The sequence below is a fragment of the Ambystoma mexicanum genome, chromosome 9 (genome assembly GCF_040938575.1).
Source record: "Ambystoma mexicanum isolate Mex_15411 chromosome 9, UKY_AmexF1_1, whole genome shotgun sequence".
Classification (NCBI taxonomy): Eukaryota; Metazoa; Chordata; class Amphibia; order Caudata; family Ambystomatidae; genus Ambystoma; species Ambystoma mexicanum.
In genome coordinates, this window is record NC_090931.1 from 833517031 (window position 1) to 833544396 (window position 27366).

Below are 27366 nucleotides of genomic sequence, written 5' to 3' on the forward strand. Positions count from 1 at the left end.
CTCTTTGGCCAGCAATGGGCAGGAATAACATCAGACTGCTGGGTTCTAGACACAGTGGCCAAAGGATACTCAGTGGAGTTCCTAGAAACACCTTGCCACAATCCACCTCGAAATAGAAAGAATGTCTGCCAAACACCTCAAAATCCTGCAGGAAAAAAAATTGAGATTCTACTACAAAAAGAAGCAATCAAACTGGTACCACTCCTGGAACAAAATCAAGGTTTTTTTCAATGTACTTCCTTGTTCCAAAGAAATATCTAACAATGCACCCAGTGCTGGACCTGCGCCCTGCAAACACGTTTGTAAAACCCCAGAAGTTCAGGATGGCAACGTTGCAGGAGGTCATCTCACTACTAAAACTAGGGGATTACATGGCAACACTGGACATTAAAGATACATGCTTTCATATTTCGATGTTGCCAGCGCACACAAAATACCTCAGATTTAAATTGGGAGACAAGCCCTACCAATTTAAGGTGCTACCATTCAGCATTGCATCAGCCCCCAGGGTATTCACAAAGGTCCTAGCCGGGGTGGCCACCCACTTGCGAAGGCAGTCCATTCCAGTGTATCCTTACATAGACCACTGGCTAATTACTGTGGATTCTCCTCAGAGGTACCTTCAAAACATGCAGCAGACAATCAATCCGCTAGTCCAATTGGGCTTCTCCATAAACAAAAAGAAGTCTAGTGCCCAGCCAAGTACAGCAATTTCTGGGGGCACTAATCAAAACAGACGACGGACTAGTCTTCCCCTCTGAAGACAGGATCAAAAACATGTTGTTTCAAACACTTCAGTATGTGGCTGGTTTGTCAGGTGACGGTACGAAAGACAATGCGTCTATTGGGAATAATGGCTTCCTGCATCTACCTAGTGCCTCACGCCAGGCTGCGCATGGATCCAATTTAAGAGTGGCTAGCAAAACAATGGTCACAAGCAAGCGGGTTGTGGGACGATCTAGTAGTGGCTTCGCAACCTTCCTTCACCACACTTTTCACGGCCTTTGGACAAAGGCACTAACCAGAAAGCACATCAACCTTCTGGAACTATTAGCAGTCCTAAAAGCACTTCAAGCTTTCAAGACTCAGCTGGCGCACAAAACAGTCCTAGTCCCCACAGACAGTACCAGGGTCATGTTTTATATAAACAAACAGGGGGAACACACTCTCCAGGGCTGTCCATACTAGCCCAGAACATCTGGCTGTGGGCACTACATCAGAAAATATTTTCCTAGTGGCACACCATGTTCCAGGGGAGTTCAATTCTCTGGCAGACATGCTAAGCAGGAGTACAATGCTACCCTCAGTGCACAAGTGGCAACTGAATTCGGACGTGCTATACAATGTCTTCTCAAACTGGAGGTTCCCAGAAATAGACCTCTTAACAACCCTATAGAGCACACAATGCCAAGGTTACACATCCAGGCTTCTGCAGAAGAGATCCAAGGTAAATGCACTTCTGATGTACTAGTCAGGGAAATGTGCATATGCTTCTCCGTCTACACTCGTTCTCAACAAGATAGTCCACAAGCTAAACCGGGAACAAGTAACACTGATCCTAGTAGCTTCAATGTGGGCACGGCAAACCTGGTTCCCCACCTTCAAATGATGTCCCTGTGTCCTCCCATGAAATAACCTTGTCTGGAAAACCTGTTAACTCAGGATCATGGAACAACACTCCACCCATGCCCTCGGAAGCTGAACTTAGCAGCTTGCCTCCTAAGGTCAGAGAATTTGGCCACCTACACCAAAGGTGCATGGAAATACTCAAAGAAGCACGCAAACCTAACACAAGGCACTGCTATTTTAACAAATGGAAACGCTTTGTGTTATGGTCTCTTAATCCAACCGACGGTTCACCGTCCAATATAGTTAACTACCTTCTCTATCTACTTGACTCAGGATTAGTCTTTAACTCACTCAGGGTACACTTAGCAGCTCTCTCTGCTTACACTATGTCTCAAAGTAACATTTCATGGTGGAAGGTGCCCGTAGTTAAGACTTTCATGGAGGGTGTCAAAAAACGGTACTCTACGATTTCTAATCCCACTCCCGGCTGGGACCTCTATATGGTACTCACAAGGCTCATGGGGACCCCCTTCGAGCCTATGCACAAGGCCAGCCTTAAAAACCTCACATACAAAACAGCCTTCCTGATAGCCGTTACCTCCATCAGAAGGGTGAGTGAACTACAAGCTCTTTCAGTACAAGATCCCCTTGTGGTTATGCACAAAGACAAGGTGGTGCTACGCACACATCTGAGATTCTCACCAAAGTTCGTATCAAAATTCCATGTAAATCAAACATTAGAAATATCTGCATTTTTCCAAAACGCCACAAACGCAGCAGAAAAAAGCCTTCATGCACTGGATGTATGGAGAGCTATCATGTTCTACCTTTAAAAAACAAAACCAATCAGAAAAACAGACTGTTTTTTCTTGTCCGTAGCCGCTGGAAGAGGAGACCCTATCTCCAAAGCAGCAATTTTTAAATGGATTGTTAACTGCATCCAACTGTGTTATTCTCTTGCTAAGAGAACTTTACCATTCAAGCCTAGAGCACATTCCACTCGAGGCACAGTAGCAACTCTAGCCTTTATAACAAATGTATCCCTATATGCCATTTGCAAGGCAGCCACTTGGAGTGCAGTACACACTTTCACCCAACACCGCTGTCTAGACACACACTCAAGGGGTGATACACAGGTGGGACAACCAGTGCTGAAACATCCCTTTTCAGTGCTACCCTCTAACAACCTACCTCCTTCTATAAGTACTGCATGCTAATTTTTGAAAAGCATGTGATTCTGTGCAGATCCATAAGCCCCAGAAGGGATACAATACTCACCGTAATCGTATTTCTGATGCTTGTATCTGCTTAGATTTGCATGTGCCCGCCCTTCCTCCTCTGTTGGAGTAGAAGGTGGCTGGGAGAAAAATAGATCTTTCACACCCTATGATCTCTATGTACACTCTACGCTTACAAAGTACACTTCCTCTTGTCAGAAACAAATAATCTAAGGGACCTCGACATGTGAGGGATCATGATATATGATATGGGATCATGGGTGCAGGGTACGTCACAGTAGGGATAGGATTACAGTCACGCCCTGTCGACGCCCCTTTTCGAACTTCATAAAACTTCATGTGCAATACACTGCAACTTCCACTAGATGTCAGACTATGCAAAGCATGTGAATCTAAGCAGATATAAGCATCAGAAATACGATTACGGTGAGTACTCGATATAGATCACCTTGCTACCACACCATAATTAACTCCTCCGCCATTTATACCTGTTCTCCCTCTTTTTGTGCAGGAGATGGCTTTAGATCCAGACGTTTTTGTCTTTTCGTTTGCTTTAAACGATGATGAACTTACATACAGGTTAATTCAAAACAATACATTTTATATCGAACTAACCCCAACTATTCTATTAAGACTTTACCTTATGTGGTTTAAGACTCTTCTCATGAATCTTATCTTTTAATTACAGGTTTTCCGGTATCCCGCCGGTAATTCTAGCAGGATACCGGCAAACTGACCTACAGTTTCTGCCGCCTGATATCCTGAGAATGCCGGGATATTATAGGTGGCGGAAAGGGCGGTAAATCCCCATTCGATGGAGACCAGCACTGGTGATACCGGAGCCCAGAAATACTGTCTGTTTTTTGCCAGTGGGGGCCTGATTTACCCGGGAAAAGGGCCGGTCACAGTATTACTGCTACTTTTACTGGCCTTTTTCCCAGAGCGGCAAAGTTGTAATGAGAGCCTTAGGGCCTCATTACACGGTAGGCGGTGAGCCATGGCGCTATTAGCGGCATGGCTCATGCCGGTAAAATACTGGCACCGCCTTGGCGGAAAGGGGATTTACCGCCCCATTCCAAGGTTGGAGGGGCGGTAAATCCCCCTTCCGCCATTGCCCTTCCCCATTCCCATTTCTGCCCCATAGGGCTCTATGGGAATGGGGAAGGCGCTAATTACGGCACCGCAATTTTGCGGTGCCGTAATTAGCTCTGAGGTCCCTTAGCGGGTTGGATTTTAACGCCTGCAAAAAGCAGGCGTTAAATCCCCCAACCTGCAAAGGGACCTCGTAGTAAGGCGGTAGGGATTTACCGGTACCGTTATTTTACCGGTACCGGTAAATCCCTACTGCCATCCGTGTAATGAGGCCCTTAGTCTTTTTTCTTTTTCTCAAAAATGTCTCTAGTCTTTTAACCTTCCACAGTCATTTCTTTCCAGGGAGAGTCTCCCCCTTTGTGTGTGCCTCAATTGCCTGGAAGTCACGAAGAATCCTTTGCTCTGTAACGTGTTTACCATTTTTGAAAATACAGGGTTCACCGTATCCCCGCTGCGCTCTATCGCTGAAAAAAGAGTAGTGTCGTCAGCCCGTATGCTAGTCGCTGCACCTCTCTTTCCTTTACCTTGTTTTATTCTGGTTTCAACCTTGTAACTGACTGGAGCTTCAAAGAAACAGGGCCTGCTAGCTGAGATGTCAGGATGAAAGGCATTTATGGAATGTTGCCTACATTGCAAGTGACCCAATCAATTCCCCACAGCTATGCCTCCAACCCCACAGCTGCGCCTCCAACTTGGCTTGGGAAAGCATCCATTTCCTGCAAGCTTGAATCAAGGAGAAATGCAATCATATCAACCTCTCTTCCCTTTTTCCCAAACACAAGGTAGATAGGTCAACATCTTCCCTGAGAAAGGCATCCCCCAATCCTATCCTACACACCACCACTTCACCCATGTGAGACCTGACAGAAGACAGCACTGAGCCACACAGGCACACATACAGCACTGTCTCACACACACAAATATGCATACACACCACTGACAAATACAGAAACAGCATAAAAAAACATGCACATACAGCACTGGGACACAAGCAGGCACAGCGCTGTGGATTGTGCAGCAGTGTGATATGTGCACAGAACTGAGACACATGTGGGCATAGCACTAAGACATTTGCATGCACATCATGGAGAGCTTTACTTTACCTTTACTTAAAAAACCCTCTCTTGATCCTTCTACTCTGGCAAATTCCCACCTCATTTTCTTGCATCCATTTATGATGAAACTTCTTGAATCTCTAATCTCTCCACTTCTTCCATGCTTTCTAGAGGACTCACACTTCCTGGGTCCGTTTGAATCAGGATTCCGCCCAGGCCGGGGCACGGAAAGTGTCCTTGTTTCAGTTATGGATAACCTAACCAGATTGGTAGACCGGGGGGGGGGGGTCAAGGTCCTTGATTTTATTAGACTTCTCTGCAGCTTTTTACACCATGGACCACCCTACCCAGCTGCTCCCCCCTCTTAGGCCGACCTCTCTGGCCAGGTGCTTGCTTGGTTTTGTATTTTTGGACAGATAGATCACAAGTTCTTTCTCTTGGGTCTTTTTCGTTCCTGTTCCTACAAACTGTCCTGTGGTGTTCCTCAGGGAATATCTATATTCGGTCTCTCACGGCTTCCGATCCTACTCTTATGCTGATGACACCTAAAATCCTCGTCCCGCTGGATCTTGCCAAACCTGACAGCGCATCTCATCTGCGGGGGTACCTAATGGCGTTCAGTGATTGGATGGGGAGTAATTGGTTCAAACTTAACAGGGACAAAATCGAGATCCTAGTGGTGGGTCCTTCTGCTTCCCCTTGTGGTTCTACTTTCTCCTCCCCCCCATCACCACTCTGGTCTTCTGCTTCCTGGCCCTCTGAGCTTGGCGCCTGCCCACTACCAATTCCCGTAGTCATGAACTTGGGGTTTTGTTCTCTGAGTCTCTCTCTGCCTCAGCTCAAGTCAGCTCAATATGCAAATCCAGCTATTTTCACCTCAGCGTACTACAAAACGTCCTGCCTTTCTGCCGGAGAAACTTCACCCACTGTTAGTGTCTTCACTGGTACTAAGTCGACTCGACTACTGTAATTCTCTGTTCCTGGCACAGCCAGCCTACATTATTCATCGACTCCACCAGCTGCAGAATTCCACAGCTCATGTGGCCACCCATACTGCTTATGGGGCGCATATTTCCCCGGTCTTGCGGTCACTACACTGACTGACGATTATGTTCAAATCCCTCTGTATTGTCCAGCGTGCCTTCTACGGTGTGGGACCAGAATTTCTCCAGGAGAAGTTCCAACATTACTTGCCAAGTCGCTCACTAAGATCTGAGAAGGCTCGACTCTTGGTCATTCCTCAGTTTCAGTGCACCCGCATTGATGATCGCTCCTTCTCAGATGCAGCGGCCAAGCTATGCAGCACCGTACCTTTCCTGATTCGGGCTACTCCGGACCATCTCAGCTACCGCCGCCTGCTAAAGACCTTTCTGTTCTAAGTCCTTTCCCTTCTGATGTCCATTAGTGCGATGATGCTTTTTTGCGAATGAGCGCTTTATAAAAACCAATGACATAACATAACATAACATAACAAAACTAATATACGTGTGCATGCATGCAGCACTGAGAGACAAGCACAGAACACTGAGACACAGGCGCATGAAGCATTAAGACACTAATGCCGGAGCCCTAGCACTGAGAGAGATGCACATGCAGTACTGAGACAGACGTGCACAGAGCATTGAGACATGGGGCCTCATTACGAGTCCGGCGCTAACCCACAGGTGCTACCAGCGGGTTGCTGCCGGACTTCTAACATGTTTCCGGCGCCTAATATCCCAGTGCCAGCGAGACATTACAAGTCCCGGGGGCCTGTGATATCATGCGCGGAAAATGTTGTCCTCCATCCTCGTGGAGTCCTATAGAACTCCACAGGAATGGGAACACAGAAGCACTGACACCGTTGCTAACCATGCCGGTGCTTCTGTGAAAACTCTGTGGGGGGGGAGCCGTTACACCCGGCAGGTCAGACCTGCCGGGCCTAAGGGTCCCTGCCCGCAGAGTTGTAGTGTGGCGGTCGGAAAGGGTGTTGGTACTGTGCGACCGACACCCTTATTTCCCGGTCGCCACACATGTAATGAGGCCCATGGACTTGCGTGCAGCACTACTACACAGGCATGGGCAGCACTGTGACACAGATGAGAGTGCAGCACTAAAACACAGGCAGAACAGAGATACAGATGCAGACACAATGAGACACAGTAGTGCATTAACAGCAATGCAGCACTGAGTTGAACACAAAACACTGAGACAGCCATGTGTGCATATGACTGACACACAGAAGCACTTGGAGCACAGAGACACAGATGCACGCATGCAACATGGAGACATGGCCATGTACAGCAGGGGTGCTCGTGCTCACACACAGCACAGAGACACAGATGTGCCCGCAACACTAAGTCATAGGAACACACAGCAACAAGGCACACATGTATTCATGAAGCCGTGAGAGACACATGAATGCGCAGCACTTTATCACACATGCACAGCACTGAGACACACACACAAAGCACTGTGGCACTGGTGTGCACAGTACTGACACAGATGCTTTTGCAACACAGAGATGAACAAGTTACTTACCCCTGGTAGCGTTCTTTCGACTGGATGCTCCTCCTACGTATTCCTCATCTTTGATATTCGATATTCAGCTTCAGCTGCTTTGGAAAAATACATTTCGGCAGAGGGCACTGTGCGTCGATGGCGTCGACTCGATGTCCCTCGAGGGCCTCCGTCTTGAGGATGATGTAATCGAAGGCATATAGCACGCGCAACGCCCGTTGGTTTCAGTTCTGTTTTTTCGCTTACAGCAGAAATACCCTCATAACCATGGGAATGACCGTAGTCAGCCTTGAAGGAACGAAAGCTGTAGTAGCTTGGGAAATTCTACTGTGGGGTAGGCTGCTACGGGGATGAGGAATATGTGGTAGGAACGTCCAGTCGGAAGAACTTTACCAGGGGGAAGTACCTTGTTCTTCGAATGGATTGTGTCCCCCCATTCTTCATCTTTGATAGACTCCCAAAGCAGTATTTGATTTGGTGGAGGGAGTAGAATTGGATTTTGTTTTCATGAACCGAGCGCAGGACGGCGTTACCAAAGCTACCATTCTGACCGAGGGAACATTCCAGGCAGTAATACTTTGTGAACGTGTGGATAGTAGACCACGATGCTGCTTCACAAATATTTTCTATAGGTACACCCCTTTGCAGGGCTGTAGAAGTAGCCATGCCCGTGCTGAAATGGGCCCTTAAACCTTCCGGAGGATCCTTCCTTGCCAACCTGTGACATTCTGAAATGGTCAGAATGATCCATCTGGATAAGGTCTGCTTAGAGACAGCCTGACCCACTTTGTGGCACGCATAGCAAATGAAAAGCTGATGAACAATACAGAGTTTTGACTTTCTAGATATATAAAAGCTTAAAGCTATACGAGGGTCCAACCTATGTAATCTCTCCTCCTCCTTTCTAGGATGAGGGGATTGGGGGGAGGGGGTTTGAAACATGGCAAAACAATGTTTTGTCCAATGTGAAAATCAGAAGTGATTTTGGGTAAAAATGAAGTTTTAACTCTTAGAACAACTCTATCCGTGTGGAAGATAGTAAAGGGTGGCTTGGACGAAAGTGCCTGCAACTCACTCACTTTACGGGCTGATGTCAGAGTTACCAATAAAATGGTTTTAAAGGTTAACAACCTTAAGGGAAATTAATGTAAAGGTTCAAAAGGTGCACACATTAGATATTTTAGAACCAAATTAAGATCCCAACCTCGAACGGAGATGGGGGGAACACATTGGTGAGCCCCTTTAGAAATGGTATCACCGTGGAATTTTGAAGTATGACCATTCCTCTGACGAGCGCTTAAAGATGCACAGCACTGCCAAATAGCCTTTAAAAGTACCAATCTGGAGCCCCAGATTGGCTAAAGAGCGCATAAAGGATAAAATATGGTGTTTTACACAGAAAAGTATCTACATTCTTTTCTCTGCGCCAGTTGCAGAACTTATTCCAATGGCAACGGTACAAAGACTTTGTTGCTGGCCTTGTCATCTGGGAGGTCCCAATCCTTGTATCTCAGCCTTTCAGAAACCAAGTGTGAGGGTGAGTGTTTTGACCTCTGATGAAGAACCCAACCCTCTTCTCGTGAGAGAAGGTCCTCTCTTTGTGTAAGATGTATTGGAGGGCAGATGGACATGTCCAGAAGATCCGGGTACCACGTCCTCCTGGCCCAATCCGGGGCAATTAGGATCATGTATTTCCCAAACTTTTTCAATCTACTGATCACGTTAAGAATGACGGGGACTGGAGGAAACGCATACAGGAGTGGAAATTCCCAGTCCACAACAAACGCGTCTCCTAGAGCTCCTCTTGGGGGAAATTCCCTGGAAAAATACAGTTTGCACTTCCAGTTGACCCATGTCGCAAACAGATCCACTTGAGGGGTTCTCCAAAGGGTGAAGATCTCTTAAAGGACTTCCTGAGCAAGTTCCTACTCGTTGGAGACTATGTTCTGCCTGCTCAGAGCGTCCGCCGCCGTGTTCTCCTCCCCAGCTAGGTGAACTGCCGATATGGAGATTCCTTCTTGAATTGCCCAGTACCAGAGCTGCATTGTCTCTCTGCACAGTGGTAGTGACCCTACACCTCCTCTCTTGTGGAGGTAGTACATGGCCACTGTGTTGTCCGTCATTATCAGGACATTCTTTCCCCGCACAGAGGGCAGAAAAGCCTTCAGCGCTAGTCTGTTTTCCCTCAGCTCATAAAGATTGATATGTAGTTTAGACTCTGATGGAGACCAACGGCCAATGACTGTCAGATCGTTGGTGTGGGCTCCCCACCCCGTGAGTGAGGTGTCCGTCACTACTGTTATCTCCGGCCATGGTTGCCAAAAGGGTTCTCCCTTCAGAATGTTGTCCTTGCAGGCCTACAACAGAAGATCCTACGCGACCCTGCTGGGAACCTGAAATAGGTTCGACATTTTTCCGGAGAACTGGGACCATTGAGTTCTTAAAGCCCATTGAAGAGATCTCATTCTCAGCTGGGCTTCTGGTCACAGAAAAATGCAGGATGCCATAAGGCCAAGCAACCTCAAAAAATGAAAGGCCCAGAGACACTGGGCACTTTGAAATTTGGTGATCATCTGAAGAATGTCTTGAGCCCCCACCTCGGGTGGCGGGATCTTTCCCATGGATGTAACCAGAACAGCTCAGATGAATTGGAGTTTCTGAGAAGATGTCATATGGGACCTCTTGTAATTGAGGGAGAAGCCCAGTCTGTGAAGGGAGTGGCAGGTGACGGCGAGGTGATCCAGGGCTTGTTCAGGAGAACGTGCCCTGATCTGCCAATCGTCCATGTAGGGGTAGACGTGAATACTCCCTCTTAACGTCTGTATATGCTGTCAAAAGGTCCTGCAAAGCCTGTGGCGTATGAGCAATCAGGACTGTGTCATTGGCGTATTCCAGGCATACTCCACTGGATATAAATTCCCGTTCATTCTCGGCACATCCGAGCTAGCCCACATCAGTACATCTCTTAGTCCATTGATATACAAAGAAAAAAACAGGGGCCATTACACATCCCTGGCAAACTTGTGCAATTAACCTGAAAATAAGGAATACAATGACCAAAATATCTGCTTCTCACACAAGCCTGTGTATTTTTATGCAGAGTGACCAACAGATCTATTATTCCCACCAAGCAACCCTGCAACCCGAGCACAGACCACAACTTTTCCCTGTTGAACTTATCAAAGGCTGTGCTCAGGTCCATAAAAGCAGGATATATTGGTTCACGCTTTAAATAAAGTGAATTAGCCAAGATCAAATAAAGATTTAAAATGTGTTCACTTGTACCCAGGCCTGGGCGAAAGCCCAACTGTATATTCACATGTGTTGCTAGTATCAATCCACAGTTCCATTTTACCCAGCAACACACTTTCAAATATTTTAAGCAGAGAATCAAGACGAGAGATCAGTCTGTATGGACCAGAGTGTTTCTTGGGCCCTTTTTGTAAATATGGTGGATAATTGTTTTCCCCCCAAGATGCCGGAAATTGCGCGTCAATAACAACAAGCTATCAATATTGGTGCCCAAAGATCTAAATTTTCTCTAAATAAATCAGCTGGAAAGCTGTCTGGACTTGACTAGCAGCCACATTTCTGATGAATAATTTAATCAAAGAGAATGACACCAATTGCACTTGCTCTTTACGTTGGACTATTTAAAAAATCTCTCTTGCTTCCAAAAAGTCTGGATTTTTAACACATATTCCCACCTCAGGGGGATTATAAAGATTAGCAAAATGACCGGTCCAATTTGCATTCCCGACATTAGTTTCTAGCCCATCGTCCAATCTTTTGTGTTTAGGACCCAAATAACTAGGTTCCAAAATTTCTTAGTGCCATTGGTCTTGGCAGCCACCACCAAATCATCCCATGCTGCCCTGTCTAAATCTCTCTTACGCTCAACTACTATCTGCTTGTAGTTAGCTCTAATTGACCTTATGAGATTTCTGCTTTCATCTTTCCTTTTTAACAGAGCAAGCAAAGATTGTTTGCCTTCTTCCACTCTTTATCGAACCAGCAAAGGGACAATTTTGCTGACCTTCTGTCATTCTGCAGTCAAGGTTCTTCACAAAAGATCAAAATCATCTAATATGTTAATATCGCGATGTGGTTCAACCAATGCCTCCATCATCTCACTATATTTGGGAAAGTCATTATTATAGATCTTCTGCAGCAATGTATCTTTATTCTCTGGTTGCCACCTTATCGTAAGTTTAGTACCTTCCAAGACATTAGAGCCAATATGCAGAAAGTTGATTGTTCTAGTCCACCTTGGTATTCACAAAGTCCCAGTAAAGGGTGTTGGCCACTTAACACACCCTTAAGAATATAGAAATCCTTAATCCTATTCCAGAAATGGATTGGGAAGCAAAACAGTAATCAATTGAGGTACATACCTGGGAGGCTCTGAAAGTTGGTTTTCCCGGCAGTCACCTTTGGTACGACCATTAGTTGATCTCAGACCCCATTTTACATTGTCAATGCTTGGCTTCGAGTCAAGGTCCGACTACAACATATACTTTCATAACTGGTTCTTGGGTCATAGGTCCAGTATTTCATGTTGAAGATTCTATGGGCTTTATTCAGAGATTTCAGTAAGATCAGGGGTGATACCTTCAATGTGTCTATTTAGAATTGCCTCATTTTATTACCTTCTCTAGATAAGAATGTAGCATTTCTAATGCTAAATGATATCTAACTCAACAGCTGCAATTCTATGCAAAGAACAATTGACCAATAACAAGTATATCATCTTTAGTCTTTCTTAACAGAATGGGAGCCACATCACTAGGTATAAAACCACAAGAAACTCTTATACAATCAACTTGATATTCTATGTTTTGGTTCTGTTTTAAGCAGATTCAGTATTGCTTATCACCAAATAGAGAAAGATTACAAGTTAAAACATCTAGCATTTTGCACAGCCTTACATTTACACTCAATGATGAAAAAGATGTTTCCCACAGTGCTTACAATAAGAATGATAACAATTTTTTTGTATTAAATCCATAAATGTTAGAAAGTTCACATATAACGCAATTCAGTGATTCTCTTTACTCCTTCAGGTTTTCTCTGAATTTATGTTCAAGCATAACAAAGGGTAGCAACTGTAATATTGGAGTGACAAAGTGTATTTAAAAGTAGCGTTTCATATCATTAAGTACTATTTCTACATTCCCCCATCTTCTTCCTTAAATATTTTTTCAATCAAGTTATGCTGGTTGGAATCTCATGTAATATGCAACCAAAACAAATTGATACACTATTTTCTATTTGTTGATTTTGATTATGTGCTTGACTAACTCCTGAGGCAGGTTGCTTGATAAATCACTGTAACCCATCAACTGCTATTATGGATTCATGTGCATATAATTTCTGAAAATGGTGTAAATGTTTTTGATATGCTAGGGTACACCACCACCAACATACTCGCTGCTGATAATTGCCTTTGGTCCTCAGATAAGGACCTGCTCAACTTCCTATTGAATCTCCTTCCTCCAGTTTTCCCCGTTATTTTACTACCTCATTTTAGCATAAGCACTTGCTAAACATGTAGGCTAGATCTGGAGTGTTAGATAAAATGATCTAATTTGTTCTATTAATTATTCTTTTCTCATGCAGATCGACAGTCAGAAGCTGCACTTCCGAGAGCAAGCCAAAGCTCGCGTGGACCATGGTGCTGAGATCATCAGCGAGTCCCCAGGCCAGTCAAGCACAGCTGCTACCCCCCATAGAATCAGCAACGGCTCCTCCACTGGCAGCATTAACCTGCTGGAATCACCACAGCTGGCCACACTGGCAGAAGATGTCACAGCTGCCCTAGCCAAGCAGGGCTTATGAATGTAATCCGTCACAACTATGTGCGGCCCAATGATCATATATAACGCATGAGCTCTAGGCAGGTGTTGGGCTCAGAGCAACTATTACATTCATTCCTATCAAAATCTGAGAGAACTCACACTATCCCCAAGAGACTGTAGTAATGGTACAATAATATTAATAAAAAGACAAAATCCACGCTAAAAAACCACAGAATTCTAACTCAACACCGGTTTTCCATCTCCCACGGGAAGACGTTGGCTTCACACATGGGCACACTGTATCACATCTGCCAGTCACTGCTGCTCTGACCTGTCTTGCATGCGGTACTATGATAATAATGCATTTTTACCTGTTATGCGTGCCCATAGGGGGGCATGCTCCGCCACCGTGTAGCGAAGAGACTTTTCTTGTCCCCCCCTAAACTACTGCATACTGTGCAGTTTCCAGTTTACAGGTGAAAAGATGTAACCATTATTACTGATGTTTGAGTCAGACTGAAGCTAAACGAATGCTGATTACAAGACAAAAAAGGGCATGCAAGTAAATCTAGTGTTATCGTTAAATAACAAAAAAGAGATGATTTTTTTTAAAGATATGCCATTAAGTTATTTGGGTATGTGGAAGGAGAGGGGATTTGTGTCAGCCTATAATCGGTTCAAATAAAGTATTTGTACTGTAACGGATGGGAGACAAAACTTTGGCAAAGCAGCTTTTTTAACAGTGTTTATGAAGTGGTACATAAAAAACACCTTTTGAAAGCGAACACTCCTACTGCTGGTAAGGGAAGTTTAGATAAGTGCTTGGAAAGGGGGGTTGCAGTGGGGGTAAAAAAAGAAGTGCAAATACTCCTTGTGTCGCAGGCCCCGCTCTCTTCTAAGAAGCATAGCGGTCCTGCTGAGGTGTGCTGGTCGTAACTCAGAGCCTGACGGTACCTGCCCGCTGAAAGCAATCCGTTTGATGAACGAGTTGGTAGAGTTTATGTATATGCTACCACTCTCAGTGCCCCGCCCCCCGTTTGATACAGTATTATAGATATGTATGTATATATTTCTCTGTGGCCATTTGTGATAATACCCTCATAGATTTGAATATTACACTTCTTTACTCACAGTATCTGTGTCTCTTGCCACCCTTTGGTATTGCAGTTTTAGGTAGGTAAAAGTAGATGTCAGCAGGGTGTCCGCTCCTCCCCCTTATTTGAAAATGCAAAGCAAGCAACAGTAGTAAGGTCAATGACGTGTAGCATAACATTCCTTTCTGTAACAAATTGAAGAGACTATCCTGTGTTAGTGTCAGAAGCAAGTCTCTCTGATTTTTGAGGTGCTCCGAAATGTTACTTTATGTTAAAATATGTTGGGGTGGTGGGCATTCTAGAAATTAATCTAAGAGGCAAATGTATGCTACTTTCAAATGATTATATTTAGGCTACATTTTCGTTTGCTAAAGTTGAAATTTTTAGGATGGTAGTTTTATTATCTCTGTTCTGAAGAAGTCTCTTGAATGAGAAATTCCTTCACCCAGTCATAGGGTAATGCAATAAAAGCGCCTGAAATTATACAAAATACAGTCATAAGTGAACAATGCTTTGTTCACACACTTGAACACCCCCAAAACATTAAATGTACAAGAACAGTCCTCTTTAATAGCATAGCCAAGCCAAAAAGATTATTTCTTTCACATTTAAAACAAGCCTCGAGATGCTGCCTTAATTATTTGTAGACATAGTAATAAATAGGTCATATTTAGAAGATCCATAGTATTTGCAACCCATATTTGATGTATATAATATCAGTATTCCCCAACGTGTGTTCTGCAGTCTTAATCATGAAACACATGTATGTAAGTAAAACAGACTTTGCAATGAGCACTGGTCGGGATTTGTGCTTTATGCACACTTTTGAACGGAACCGTTTTTTATTGGATAGGCTGTCCTTTAGTTTATGCAGGACATGGAAAAGCGTTCTTTGCAAGGACATTTTTATTCCTGGCGTCTTTGCATCCTTAAAAGGGAATCTCTTAAACGTGTACATAGTAAGAAAGCGAAAGTGGGAAACAAAGACATTATTGTCCATGTCACATAGTCTGACTATTGGCAACATTTTTATAAGCAGTGCTCACTACTGCTTCAGCTTATTTTTCCATGTTGGCAACTGGCAAAGAGTTGGCCTGTTGGAAGAAATGACATTGGAAGAATTGCCATTTATTGAAATATAACATGTGACATGTGTCATCAATGATGAGGTAGCAACGTGCTTTCTAGTGACCTTCAGCAGTGTTGACATGAGTGATGTGGGTCATGCTAGGTAGAGAAGACTATGTCATTTGGCCCCGGCCTTGATCTTTGTATTTTTCTTTTAAAAAATGTATCAATTTGCCAGTTTCTGCCCATCAAATGTTAAAATATGGACCAATACGGATTTTAGTTGGGATCTGGAGCTATTCTTACCAACATACTTGTGAACTGCGTTTTTTATAAGCCTTGTTTCTGTAAAATGACTAACTATGGTAGGTTCTCCCAGAGAATTAGGGTATTCGGCACACTCATTACTGTTCCTGGCCCTTTATTTGAGCGATTATTGCATAGCAATGTGATTGTGTTGCTACATATTAAGGATTATACCAATATTGTTTTCACATTTGTAGAAAAGTGGAATGCATACAAGTATTGAATGGATTAGAAAACTGTAGAACAGAAGAGCTACATATACATTTAGAAACGAGGAGTGACTTTTGTAGAACCTCCTTCAGATTTCAGATATCTGGGTTTGACAGAATGATGTGACCCTTGAAGATCTTCCAGGAAGGTCTATTTTAAAATGACCTATGAGCACTAAAGCTCCTTGGTGGTATGGTGGTATGCAACGCTGTACAAATACTGCCCAAATCCCACATCTAATCCTGATTGCTCCAAATTACAGACACTTTCAGGAAACATGATGTGGTCATCCCCTGCTCGGGTGTCACTTTTTTTCAACCATTGTTTTCTCTGCCCTGCCCCGCCTCCAAATCAGCAGCCAGGACATTTTCTATGAGCTGATGATTTTTGTAAGAAAGGATAGACAATTTGAAGCCTTGAATGAAAGCTGATTGATCGAGAGCATTGCCCTGGCATTGTTCTATTATTGTTGCTTATAATAAGCATAACGACTCACATCAGAGCATTGGGTGATACGGTTCCTCACACAAACAGCCACGATGAAGTGGGTAAAAGACATACAAAAACAAAGTGTGCTGTGAATGGAAAGTGAAAGTTCCACCTGCAACAACAGTTTTTGTCAATCTAAGTGTATTTGGTAGCACTGGACTCCCAAGCTCATTGCCCAGGAGGATGCCACGTGATGCTTCCTCTGCTTAACCTTTTGGTGTGCATTCTAACTTTTCACCATCCTCCCCTAGCCCAACAGCAACATACCTTTACTTTGTGAAATGCTTTGAAACAACATTTTAATTTGTGAAACCAAGCCTGATACCTTGTCAAAAAAGTTGTGTTCATTGTAATAAGGAAAGGTTAAACACACCAGAGTGAGGACTGAATGTTTAGAAAGTGGGCTTGCTGCATTATCCAGTGCCTGGGAAATCAATCCAAATGGACTGATCGGTGCTATTTTCAAGAACTCTCGTTTAGACTTATGTTTTCTGCAACTTCCATTGCAATAAGACAAGACCCAGAGGAACAGGCAGGAAGAATCCATAAACGCACTATTTCCATTTGGTATGAAATCTCCCAACATAGGAAATTATTTATAGGTTGGTTAATGCGAAAGGGGGGCAGTGAGAGTGGCCTAGAGTACTTTTGCCCAAGAAGCTTTTCTTGCTGTCCTTTGCCATAAAAGTATAGTGAATTTGATACCTGTATGAATACTACGTGGCGTGCACCAGAATAAAGGATGCATTGCGCTAGCCAAAGTTAGATGGAAATAGTTGATTTAGGACTGAGAGAGTCAAAGGGGTCATGCCAGCTGAGGGCAACATCTGAAATTAATAGAAATTCTTAAAATAAAGCATCTTTCACATTTGTCAGAATTTCTTGTAAGCAAGTTTGTGAGCCTTGGAAATTCTCAGTTAAAGGCTCTTAGTGAACTATTGGATTCACATTAAACCTTGAAGTGTGGCTTGCCTCATATTTATTAGTAGTAGATGAGAACTGAACAAACCTTCTAATAAATACAATACTTCATCTCCAATATTTCGTCTTTCATAAAATCACATCCTTTTCAATATTTGTATCTCTTAGGTTGGGAACCCCTGGTATCATGTTTTCTGAACACAATTAAAAAAAGAAAATGTGGCCCACCCTTTTTCTCATTGTTTAAACAACGCTTGTCTCAACCGGCTTCTGCTCCTTTAAAGGCACATTCACAGCTAGGCCAACATGACACACCCAGTGCTGCCAGCCCACATTTTACAACGTTCATTTCCACTTTCAGATTTTTGATCCACATTCATACACTCTATAACCCGAACATTAGCCTCCTTGGGAGGAAGGCGGCTATATATGCTACGGCGGTGAGCTAGCACAGTATAAAAACACAATAATATTAATATAGGAAGCTATAAAAGACCTGGTATAGGCCATACATATGTCACAGACCTGTAGATTTCCCGTAGTGATGTCTTTTAAAGAGTCCCATACTTTTAATTTTAGATAACCAAGCAGCTATGGAAGTAAAAACACGTTATTCACTTTACAACACAGCAACAAGAAAGACAAATGCTTCCATATTTGGGATGATGCATCCACATTTGGGATGGACGGAAGGAGGCCTGTCATAGAAACACATTTCTCAGCATTGCCTTGTCGACCTGTGCATCCTCATATGCCAGTCAATCCAAGCAATCATTTTGGCTGAACATGCACACGTTCTCTTGGAGGGCCATGTTGGCAAATAAGGTAAACGTCTCTACGTTGGCTTTCGTTGATTGTGCTATTGCTCGTCCTAGTAACTGCCTGCTTGGGCTAGCATAGCAACATTTGATGCAGTCTACAAAAGTCCAATTGGCAATTCCCTATTTCGATAGAACATGCCAGTTGGTCTGATTAGAATAGATTATGAACAACTGTTCTATTTGCAAGACTTTGTTCTGTTCACATAAAATGTCAATACACTCTTAGCATCTATAGTCGGCAATGGCTCCTCTCCTGAAATGTCCGGATTCTTAAAGAATACTGCCAGGGAAATGCTTTGGTTCGTGTTGAAACTTGATGCAATCTTTGGCACAAAGTGAGGGTACCTTCTCAAACCCATCAAGTTCCTGTAGAATGTCAAGAAAGGCTCCTCAGATGACAATGCCCTTTACGCTGATGTCATGGCTACGATAAAGGCTATCTTCAACCAGGAGTGGACTGGGAACCCAAAGAGCCCCTGGAAATAATTTTCAAGGCGCCCCCATATTACACATTCTCAGCAAACCCAACCCTTTCCTATGAGAACATTTGGAAATAAAATCGGTTCCCACACAAAAGAGGCCCAGGGTGCAGAAGCATACTGGGAAACATACAGACGTCCCTGTAGGCTAGTTCATCCCTGCCTTCAATGAAAGGAACTTCAAAATGGAAAGAGTGCATCATCTCGAAAGGCCAACAGTTTGAGCTCCCATGACAGAGCTGGTCAAGGAACTGACAGGAACATGTGGAGAAGCCTCTCAAGAACTCCTTTACCGTGGGATCCCTGAACAGTGACTTATAGCCTAGCCTCTTTGTGTATCATCTAATGGCTGAAAGGTGTACCCTGATAGATGTATATTGTAAGCTAGTGTTTGCTATTCTTAGCAGATAGGGCAGGCAATTAGAGAATTTTATGCAGCATGCACATGCAAGCAACAGATCCTCTTCCACTTCTTTACATAAGGCTCCATGGTGGATACTACTGTAGCCTCTGCCAGGACCTTTCAAGAAGTCCTGTTCCATGCTCTGATGGCCACAATCTAGGTCTTTAGGAGCCACACAGTCAGTCTGAGTGATGCTGGGTTGTGATGTATCACCCTGTCCCAGCTCCTCCACCACAGATCATGAGAATTGGCTAATGGGATATGTAGTAGGATCTCTTTGAGCTATGGCTGCATGGCCCATATTGAGAAACTCAGAATCATCCATTCATGATGAGCTCTGCAGCTAGCTGACCACTCTCTTGCTCAGTGAGATCAGAGAGAAAGCATATGCAAATTTCATTGACCAACTCATCAGAAAAACTTCCCCTCGATACTTCGGATGATGGAACTTTGAGGTGCAGACTATTTTCTGTTTTGTTCGGTGTCAAACAGATTCACATTTGAACGGCTCCACAGACCAAATAACTTTTCCATTTGGTGCAAATCCAGTTCCGGATCGGGAAATTCTTTTATATCTCTGCTTTGGAAGTTCTGTGGTGATAGTCTTCTTTTCAGCCAGACGAACAGCTGACAACTTAATGTGATGCTTTCGGGGCTACTGCTACACGGGCTCCCGGAACTGCAAGGAATCGTCCCCCTTCCTTGCAGATATAATTTACTGCAGTTGTGTTATCTTTTTGATTCCTTATGGCCTATACTACCACCAAAAGAAGAGAGGAACTGATTAACTATTGGATCCCCCGAAAAGCTAACACTTTTATGTGAAGTCACACTTCTTCAGGCCACCACTGGTCTTGGACCTGGAACCGATCCAGATTGGCTCTTGAACACGACAGTGATGCATTTCACACCAATATCTACTGTGCAACAGGGTGTCTACTATTTTGCTAATAATATTTGAATGTACTTCATCTAAAGGGAAAATATTACAGAAAAATGCAATTCGGTTACATTAACGAAATTTCACAAAAAAGGGTCTGATGAAGAGTGAATATTTAAAAAAAAAGATCCCCGTCATGGCATTTAGATTTTCTGCCATGTTATAGGCCCTGACTGGCAAAAGCACAGTACGAATCTCCTTCCTTTGCATGCATCCAGCTTCCATTAATTCTTTTCCAGAGTGGAGGAGGACTCAGAGTCATAGACGCACCTCACAGCAATAGCCACGATGGAGTTTGGGTGACTAGTTCCTGAAACATACAGTAATGAGTCAAGGGCATTGTACTTTTTGTCTGGCCAGCTGGCCATTCGGGGTGCCAAGGCTGGAGCTGCTGGGCCAATTGCTAGACCTTTGGCATAATTGACCCAAGACAACTGACTTAAGGCTGGACTTGCTGCTTTGTCATCAGGCCAAAGTCTTCTTCCTGAAGGCTTTTAATGTCCAGATGCAAAATACCCGCCTCCCTTGGCATCAGCCCATGAAAGGCCAGGTTGTGATTTGGTGGGGCAAGCGGGACATAATTAGGTGTTTCCATCGTGATTGTCACTTTTTCCCTCAAAAGCTCTTATTCATTTCTTGGACTTGCTCCTTTGACTATTCCTCATAGTACTCATGGTCTGCGGACGATGAACGACCTGAAGCCAGCTGGCCAGAATTTGGTTGCACCATCTGGAACATCTTGTCCAAAAAAATACTGAGGCAACCCTTCTCCCATTCACTGCAAATATAAAATGGCTGCCCGTTCTCTTATGGTCTCTCTGAGGAAGGTCTCTTTGGTGATGTTGTGGACTGGACTGCGACATATGCATATGCCTGGATCTACACCGGTGACTGGACCGCAACAAGTGGAACTCTCTCGACCAGGATGAACAATGAGACCAAATTAAAGGGCTTCAACAACAACAAACTGACAAAAATGTTGCAGACCTTCCCTGCCATGACAGCAGAGCTATGTTATGTTATGTTGATATAAACGTATAAAATACAAACCTATGCCAATGAAGGCATCATGGTGCTAAACATCAATGGGAGAAGGGAGCCACAAAGCATTTTAAAATAGAAGAATCAAAACAACAGTCTTAAGCAATTTTTGAAACAACAGATATTTCTTAGTCGAGCGTAGGGAACATAGCAGTTTATTCCAGAGAAAAGCCAGTGCAGGTGGCACAGAATCGGAGAGATGGAATCACGCAGAGGGGTACATGTGGCAGGCCCAGCTGCAGAATTCTGCACCACCTGCAGCCTTTTGAGTAAATAAAGGGGCTGGGCAAGATACAAATAATTCCAATAGTCTAGTAGCCCGAATATAGAAGATGTAACCACAGGTGCACACATATGCGTGGGTAAAAAAGGGAGAACCTTCTGCAAGATTTTAAGTTTGAAATATCCATTCTTGCAAACCATGCTGACCTGGGCTTCTGCAGAGAGAGATGCAGAAATTTTAGAGCCCAAGTGCTTCACAACCTTAACAGGGGTAAGAAGCAGGTCAAGCAAGTCCAGAAAGAGGTAGTTAAAGAAGACCCAACCACCAGAACATCTGTTTTGTCTGCATTCAGCTACAGCCAGTTCTGAGTCATCCAGCCCACACAGACTCCAGGCAGCAGTGCAAACGAGCAGCAGCATCCACTGCTGCCAGATCGAGAAGCAGAGCGATTTGAGTGTCGTCAGTGTAAGAATAGCAACTGAACCCATGGGACTGATTGAGCCTGGCCAAATGCTGAATGTAGACATTAAACAGTATAGGGGAAAGCACAGACCTCTGATGGACCCCACAAGTGATGGATGTAAGGTCAAATTGGAAAGGGCGAAGAGAAAGTGACAGGGACTGACAGCAGGCGCTAATCAATATTGGTTGCTCCAATGACACCAAGAACTCCACCATCTTTCCCAAGGCTAGTGGCATTTATGATGGCCTCCTTGATTTTTGGCACAAGAGGCCAACCCCCTCCTTACTCCCCATCCAACCGGACCTTATTTGTGCAGCTAGGGCCTCTACTTACCAGCCTGCTTCCTTGTTTAGTGGGCTCCTTTGCTGCATTTACACCCCAGGGCACATAAAGTCAGGACAGCAGCACGGTTCCCTGTTCTGCCCTGTCCTGGTGGAAAGGTCTTGCCATAATTCACAGGCTTCCACTTCATGGGGATGTAGTCAAATACAAAATGTGTGAGGGTCCTCCAGACCAATGTTTGTTTTCCTCTTTCATTTTAGCCCAATTTTGAAAAGCAATAGTATTCCCTGGCTAACCAAAAAGGCTTGCACCCAAGCACCCTCAGCAGCCAACAGAGCTCTGGCACAGAGTGGTAGCCAATTGTTTAAAATCTTCCAAATTGGCGACAGACGCAGGGATGCAGCTCCGTAAAACATATAGGGACCATCACAGCAAGCTGGAGCTCCTCCAGACCAAAAAGGCAGACATGGGGCTGCTCCAGCTGCGGCAAAGATACTATGTGAAGGCCAATAAGGCTGAAGCCCCCATTAAAAAAATAACCCGGACGAACAAGAGCAGTTAGAGAATGAGATCATTGTCGAAGAGGTATTAAGAGCCATTTTCTACAAAACTTCTCAAAAACTACTTGCCCCAAGACTGACTAGCCTCTTCAATTCGGGAACCCAGATCATCCCATAACCCTAATAATGCAAGAGCCGCAGATGGTCCTATTCCCAAAACCGGTCAAAGACCCCGCACTCTGCAGGTCTGACCGACCAATTGCCCTAATTAATATTGACGCCAAGTTCTACGCAAAAGTCTTGCCGAACCGAATTGAAAATCTCCTACCTAAACTAATACACCCGGACCAATCAGGGTTTATCAAGCGCCGGCAGACCTTCGACAATATTAGGAGGGTGTACCACTTAGTTGAGAAAGCTGCGAAGGAGGTCACTCCATCGGTCCTCCTTTCACTGGATGTAGAGAAGGCGTTCAATCAAGTGGAGTGGTCCTTCTTGTTCCGCACAATGGAGCTCATGGGGTTTGGGACGTCCTTCCTGCAAACGGTGCATGCTAAATACAACAATCTGATGGTTAGGTTTTCAATTAATGGACAGCTATCCAGGACTATCCCATTGAGAAGAGGAGCCAAACAAGGCTTCCCCTATCCCTGCTCCACTATGCCATCCATTCAGAGCCATTTCTGAGCAACATTTGATTTTTGGGGGATATTAGAGGGATCCCATTCGGGGGGAGGACCAGAAGGTCATGGCATCCCAAGCACTCTCTTCAAACCGTGGTACAGAAGATAGGAGCGTTTGGAGCAGTGCCAGGGCTTAGTCAATATTGCTAAGTTAGAGATATTGAAGCTGACGCTCACGGACGACACACTGTGGCGGGTGGTGGCAAGCACCTCTTCTCACTGGGCATAATGCTTCTGGGGGTAACAATCACCTAAACCCTAGTGGTGCTATACGATGCAAATTAAAAACCACTACTAGAGGCAACTAAAACCCAACTGTACCGCTGGGCCCCCCGTCGGTCTCCTGGCTGAAGAGAATTAACACTATGAAGATGGTGATCCAGCCTAGATTACTGTACTATTTCCAGGCACTTCCCATTCATGTCCCTAAAGACTTCTTCTGGGTGATAAACAAGATGTTGGTAGCCTATGTGTGGATCAACAGAGCCCAGCGGGTGGCCCTACATACGATGATGGCCCCGGTACAGAAAGGGGGGCTGGGTTTGCCGAACCTTTCTCTCTACTACAAAGCGGCCCAACTGAGGTATAATAAAGGCTGGTTTACATGGAACCCGAAATAAATATGGTTGCGTATGGATAAGGCGGTGACGGGTATCCCCCTGTGGCTTGAAGTCCTGTGGTCAGTGCTGAAAGTGTGAAAAGAAGTAGTGGACCTATGATCCCTGCTGGCCTGCCTCCACTTCCCACGAATCCCATCGCCACGCCCCCTTTCACGTACAATACAAACCCCCAAACAAACGCACCTGAAGTTCAAGGGAAAGTTCAGTGCAGAGCACAGAAGTGCAAGTTTCAAATTCTTCCTACACTTTTATACACGTATAGGAAAGGTAAAACGTAATTTTAAAAAGTAGAGGAGCACCGCTCCCGACCGCTGGCGCCCACTTTGCCCACTGCCTGTGGCTGAGCAGAAGAGACAGACCACCAAACGTACACATGGGCCCCATTACGGGTCTATCGACAGACACTTGGGACCAAACAATACACCAATGCAGCATTACCACATTCCCATCGGCCTTCACGCCACTGATCCAAAACCCCCAGTATACCCCGGGGATGGAGCCAGGAGCTTTTGCTAGGTAGAAAGTCAGGGGGTGCACCAAGATGGGGGATATTACACAGGGCCAGGATATTGACCAGTGCAAACAGGAACTGGACCTGAGGAAAAGTGACAGGCTACACTATCTACAACTCAGGCACTGGCTGTCATCCACCTCTAACAAGGTAACAATGACAAGGCACTTCACACCTTTCGAGAAATATCTCACCACCAACCCTGGAGATAAGAAACTAGTGCCCAACATTTACAAATTGCTGGCAGATGAAGTCCCCAGGCCGCCCAACACATAGATAGCCAGATGGGAGTGGGCACTGGGAGAGCCCATAGATCAGGAGGAATGGGAACAGCTTTGGTGAGACATCCTGAAACTCACAAGGGCTATCTAAACTAGGGAGATATGGTATAAGCTCTTGAGTCAGTGGCACTAAACGCCAGCACGGCTACACTCCATTAATGGGAGGTCTTCCCATGACTGTTGGCAGGTATTTGGGGGATGGGGCGACTTGGCCCATATCCGGTGGGGCTGCCCTAAACTGGTGGTATACTGGAAGGCAATAAATGACAATATGAAGAAAGAGTTCGGCAATCAAACCAAGAGAGGCATAAAAGAATGCATACTGGGCCTGAGAAAATCAAATCTGCAAATAAAGACTGGCAGAAGCCCCAGACCAAGGCCTATGCAATACTGTTCTTGGCGGCCCTCTTAGTCATAGCACAACACTGGGAGGCAAAAGACCCACCTAACGTACAAGACTGGCTTACCAAAGTGTGGCACTTGGTAGCCCTGGAATGGCTGACTTACTATCTTCAGGAGGACAGCGCCAAGTTCGCGACCAAGTGGAGACAGGTCCTCGCATTCCTACATGGTGACTAACGCAAAGCATATGGTCCGCACAAACTGCGCAGACTGGGAATTAACTAATTTGCTTACCTCAATTTTCTGACCCCTTATTTGTAGAAAGCCATCTGAAACCGGGGGGAGGGAGTAGGGTTGGAAGGGAGGAGTTGGGGGGATAATGGGTGGAAGAGCAGCGATATGGCGGGGGAAATTCAATGTTATTGTTATACTTGAAAATTCCAATAAACAAACGTTAAAAAAACATCTTCCAAATTCAGTCCCTCACACAACCAAATACAAGTGGGTAGGACCCCTTCCAAAGGGTTCCTTCACCAATGCGTGGAAAACGAATCAGAAAAAGAAACTCTAAACTGCAGATTGTCCCAGGTGTGTCTGTGCTCTTAAAAGTACAGTGGCCTGTTTACACAGATTATATTTAAGCAACAGGGAAATGGGAGTAAATGGTCCCTGTGTTAATTGTGTATAAATATGCAAAAGTGTGTAAATTTATGAAAGACCCAATGATGGAGATCTCTCTGTTTCCTCTGTCACTACCTCTTCCACAGCTAGGATACTCACGTGGGTTTGCCTGTTACTATACGTTTTTTCGCTTAAGAAACTTCCAACCAAGGCAGATTGTTGCAAATAGCCAAAGTCACTTTGCCATGAGGTATCCTGCCTATCTTTACACAATTTAAGCCACTGTAATGTAGGAGTGAAAGAGCAGATTTGTAAAACATGCATGTTTAATATATTCTAAGCCGTACCTGGGAATAAAAGCATAGTATAACAATGTGTCCCATTTTTCTTGGACATGTTTTCCATAGGGGTTGACATGTTACAGCAGAACGTTTAACTAGTATTGCACAGACACACCTTTCGAAAGTTCAACATTTAGATTTAGTAGGTCAATTGATAAAACAGCTCTGTTCAGTTGCAGGCATGCAGGAAGAAACAGAGGTACATCATGTTCTTTTGGTAAATACATGAAACAGAAATAAGTGGATTCTTTCAAGTCATATTCGCATCATCTATTTCTGTCAAGGAAGAGGTACCGACAGTATTTGTTCTATTGCATCACCAAAAGGATAGGGAAAGACACACAATTCTCTTATTATGTTGGGTGTTGTCGGTCAATAATAATTTAAGGCTTCCCAAAACCTGATTGAAGCCGCGGGTGCCACCGCGGCTGCTGCAAACGCGCCTTCCGCTCTTGCTACGGTTTGGCCGCCATGAAATTGGAAGAAGGGCTCCGTATGGCGCCACTCCTTCCCATTCCATGGTGGCCATCTTTGAACAGTCTTTTCATTCCGTAAACGGGACGCCGCAAGGCAAACCATTCATGGAATGAAAATACTTTAAGTTAGCCCCGTCCCAGCCCATTGGACGGGTGCTAATGGTATTAACCATCCGTTCCAAGGGCTGGAACGGGTGGTAATGTCCGAAGACCCTAGTTAAATGCCCTCACTTCGCTCTGGCCTTTAACTCGGGCCCGTGCAGTTACCAACCGTTACATCCCTTGAAACAGGTGGTTAACGCCACATAGAATACGCCCATTTAATGAGTTCCCTTTCCTTAGGACACCTGATTTAGTTTGTGGATTGTAACGGTCAATAATAGAACCCATAAAACTAAGACACTTCAACTTTAGCAAAGTGAAAATCCTCAAGAAATTCTCTATGGCAAGACTCAATAAGAAGTACAGTGAGCAGTTAGGAAGCTGTTTGTTATCTGATAATGCTAAAACCTGGTACAATGGAGGTGGTTCTGGAATGGCTGGTGATAGTTCATGTTTTACAATACGATTTGCCAATTGTATCTGTTGCTGTATAGTGATTGTTTTGCAAAATAAAAATAAAAACGCTTGTCATCGATTGCTTGTCTTGCTCTGGCTCTTTTTATGTCTTCCTTTTTTTTAGACTTGCCAATTACTTCTATAACTCAAATGTACCTTTTGCGATGACGATCACCTAGAATGAAGTTACCCTTGATTCCTACTTGAATGGCGCCAAGAACACCCTAAGTAATCCCAGTTAAAGGAAAAGAGCCTGTACTGACTCTATGAACATTATTGTGGGTTTTGGCCACTCACTGATACAGTGCTACTAAGCGTCCTGTCCAACCAACTGGGAGGTTTAGGGTAGGCAATTTGTTCAGTTCCCCAATTCAATACATTCACATGTGCCATTAGTGTTTCCCGTCTTTCTCAGTGACCTCCTCTATGCCCATACTTGTTA

General features: G+C 44.4%; 1 protein-coding gene across 18 annotated transcripts in view; it reads left to right on the forward strand.

The window, feature by feature from the left end:
• Positions 1–27003, forward strand: part of MAP2 (microtubule associated protein 2) — a 680541-nt gene extending 653538 nt beyond the window's left edge. For all 18 annotated transcript variants that reach the window (XM_069615866.1, XM_069615867.1, XM_069615868.1 and 15 more), the window contains one exon: positions 13073–27003. In XM_069615866.1, the coding sequence (XP_069471967.1) occupies positions 13073–13291 (219 nt within the window). In that variant the 3' untranslated portion in view covers positions 13292–27003. The remainder of the gene's footprint in view (positions 1–13072) is intronic.
• Positions 27004–27366: the final 363 nt, after the last annotated feature.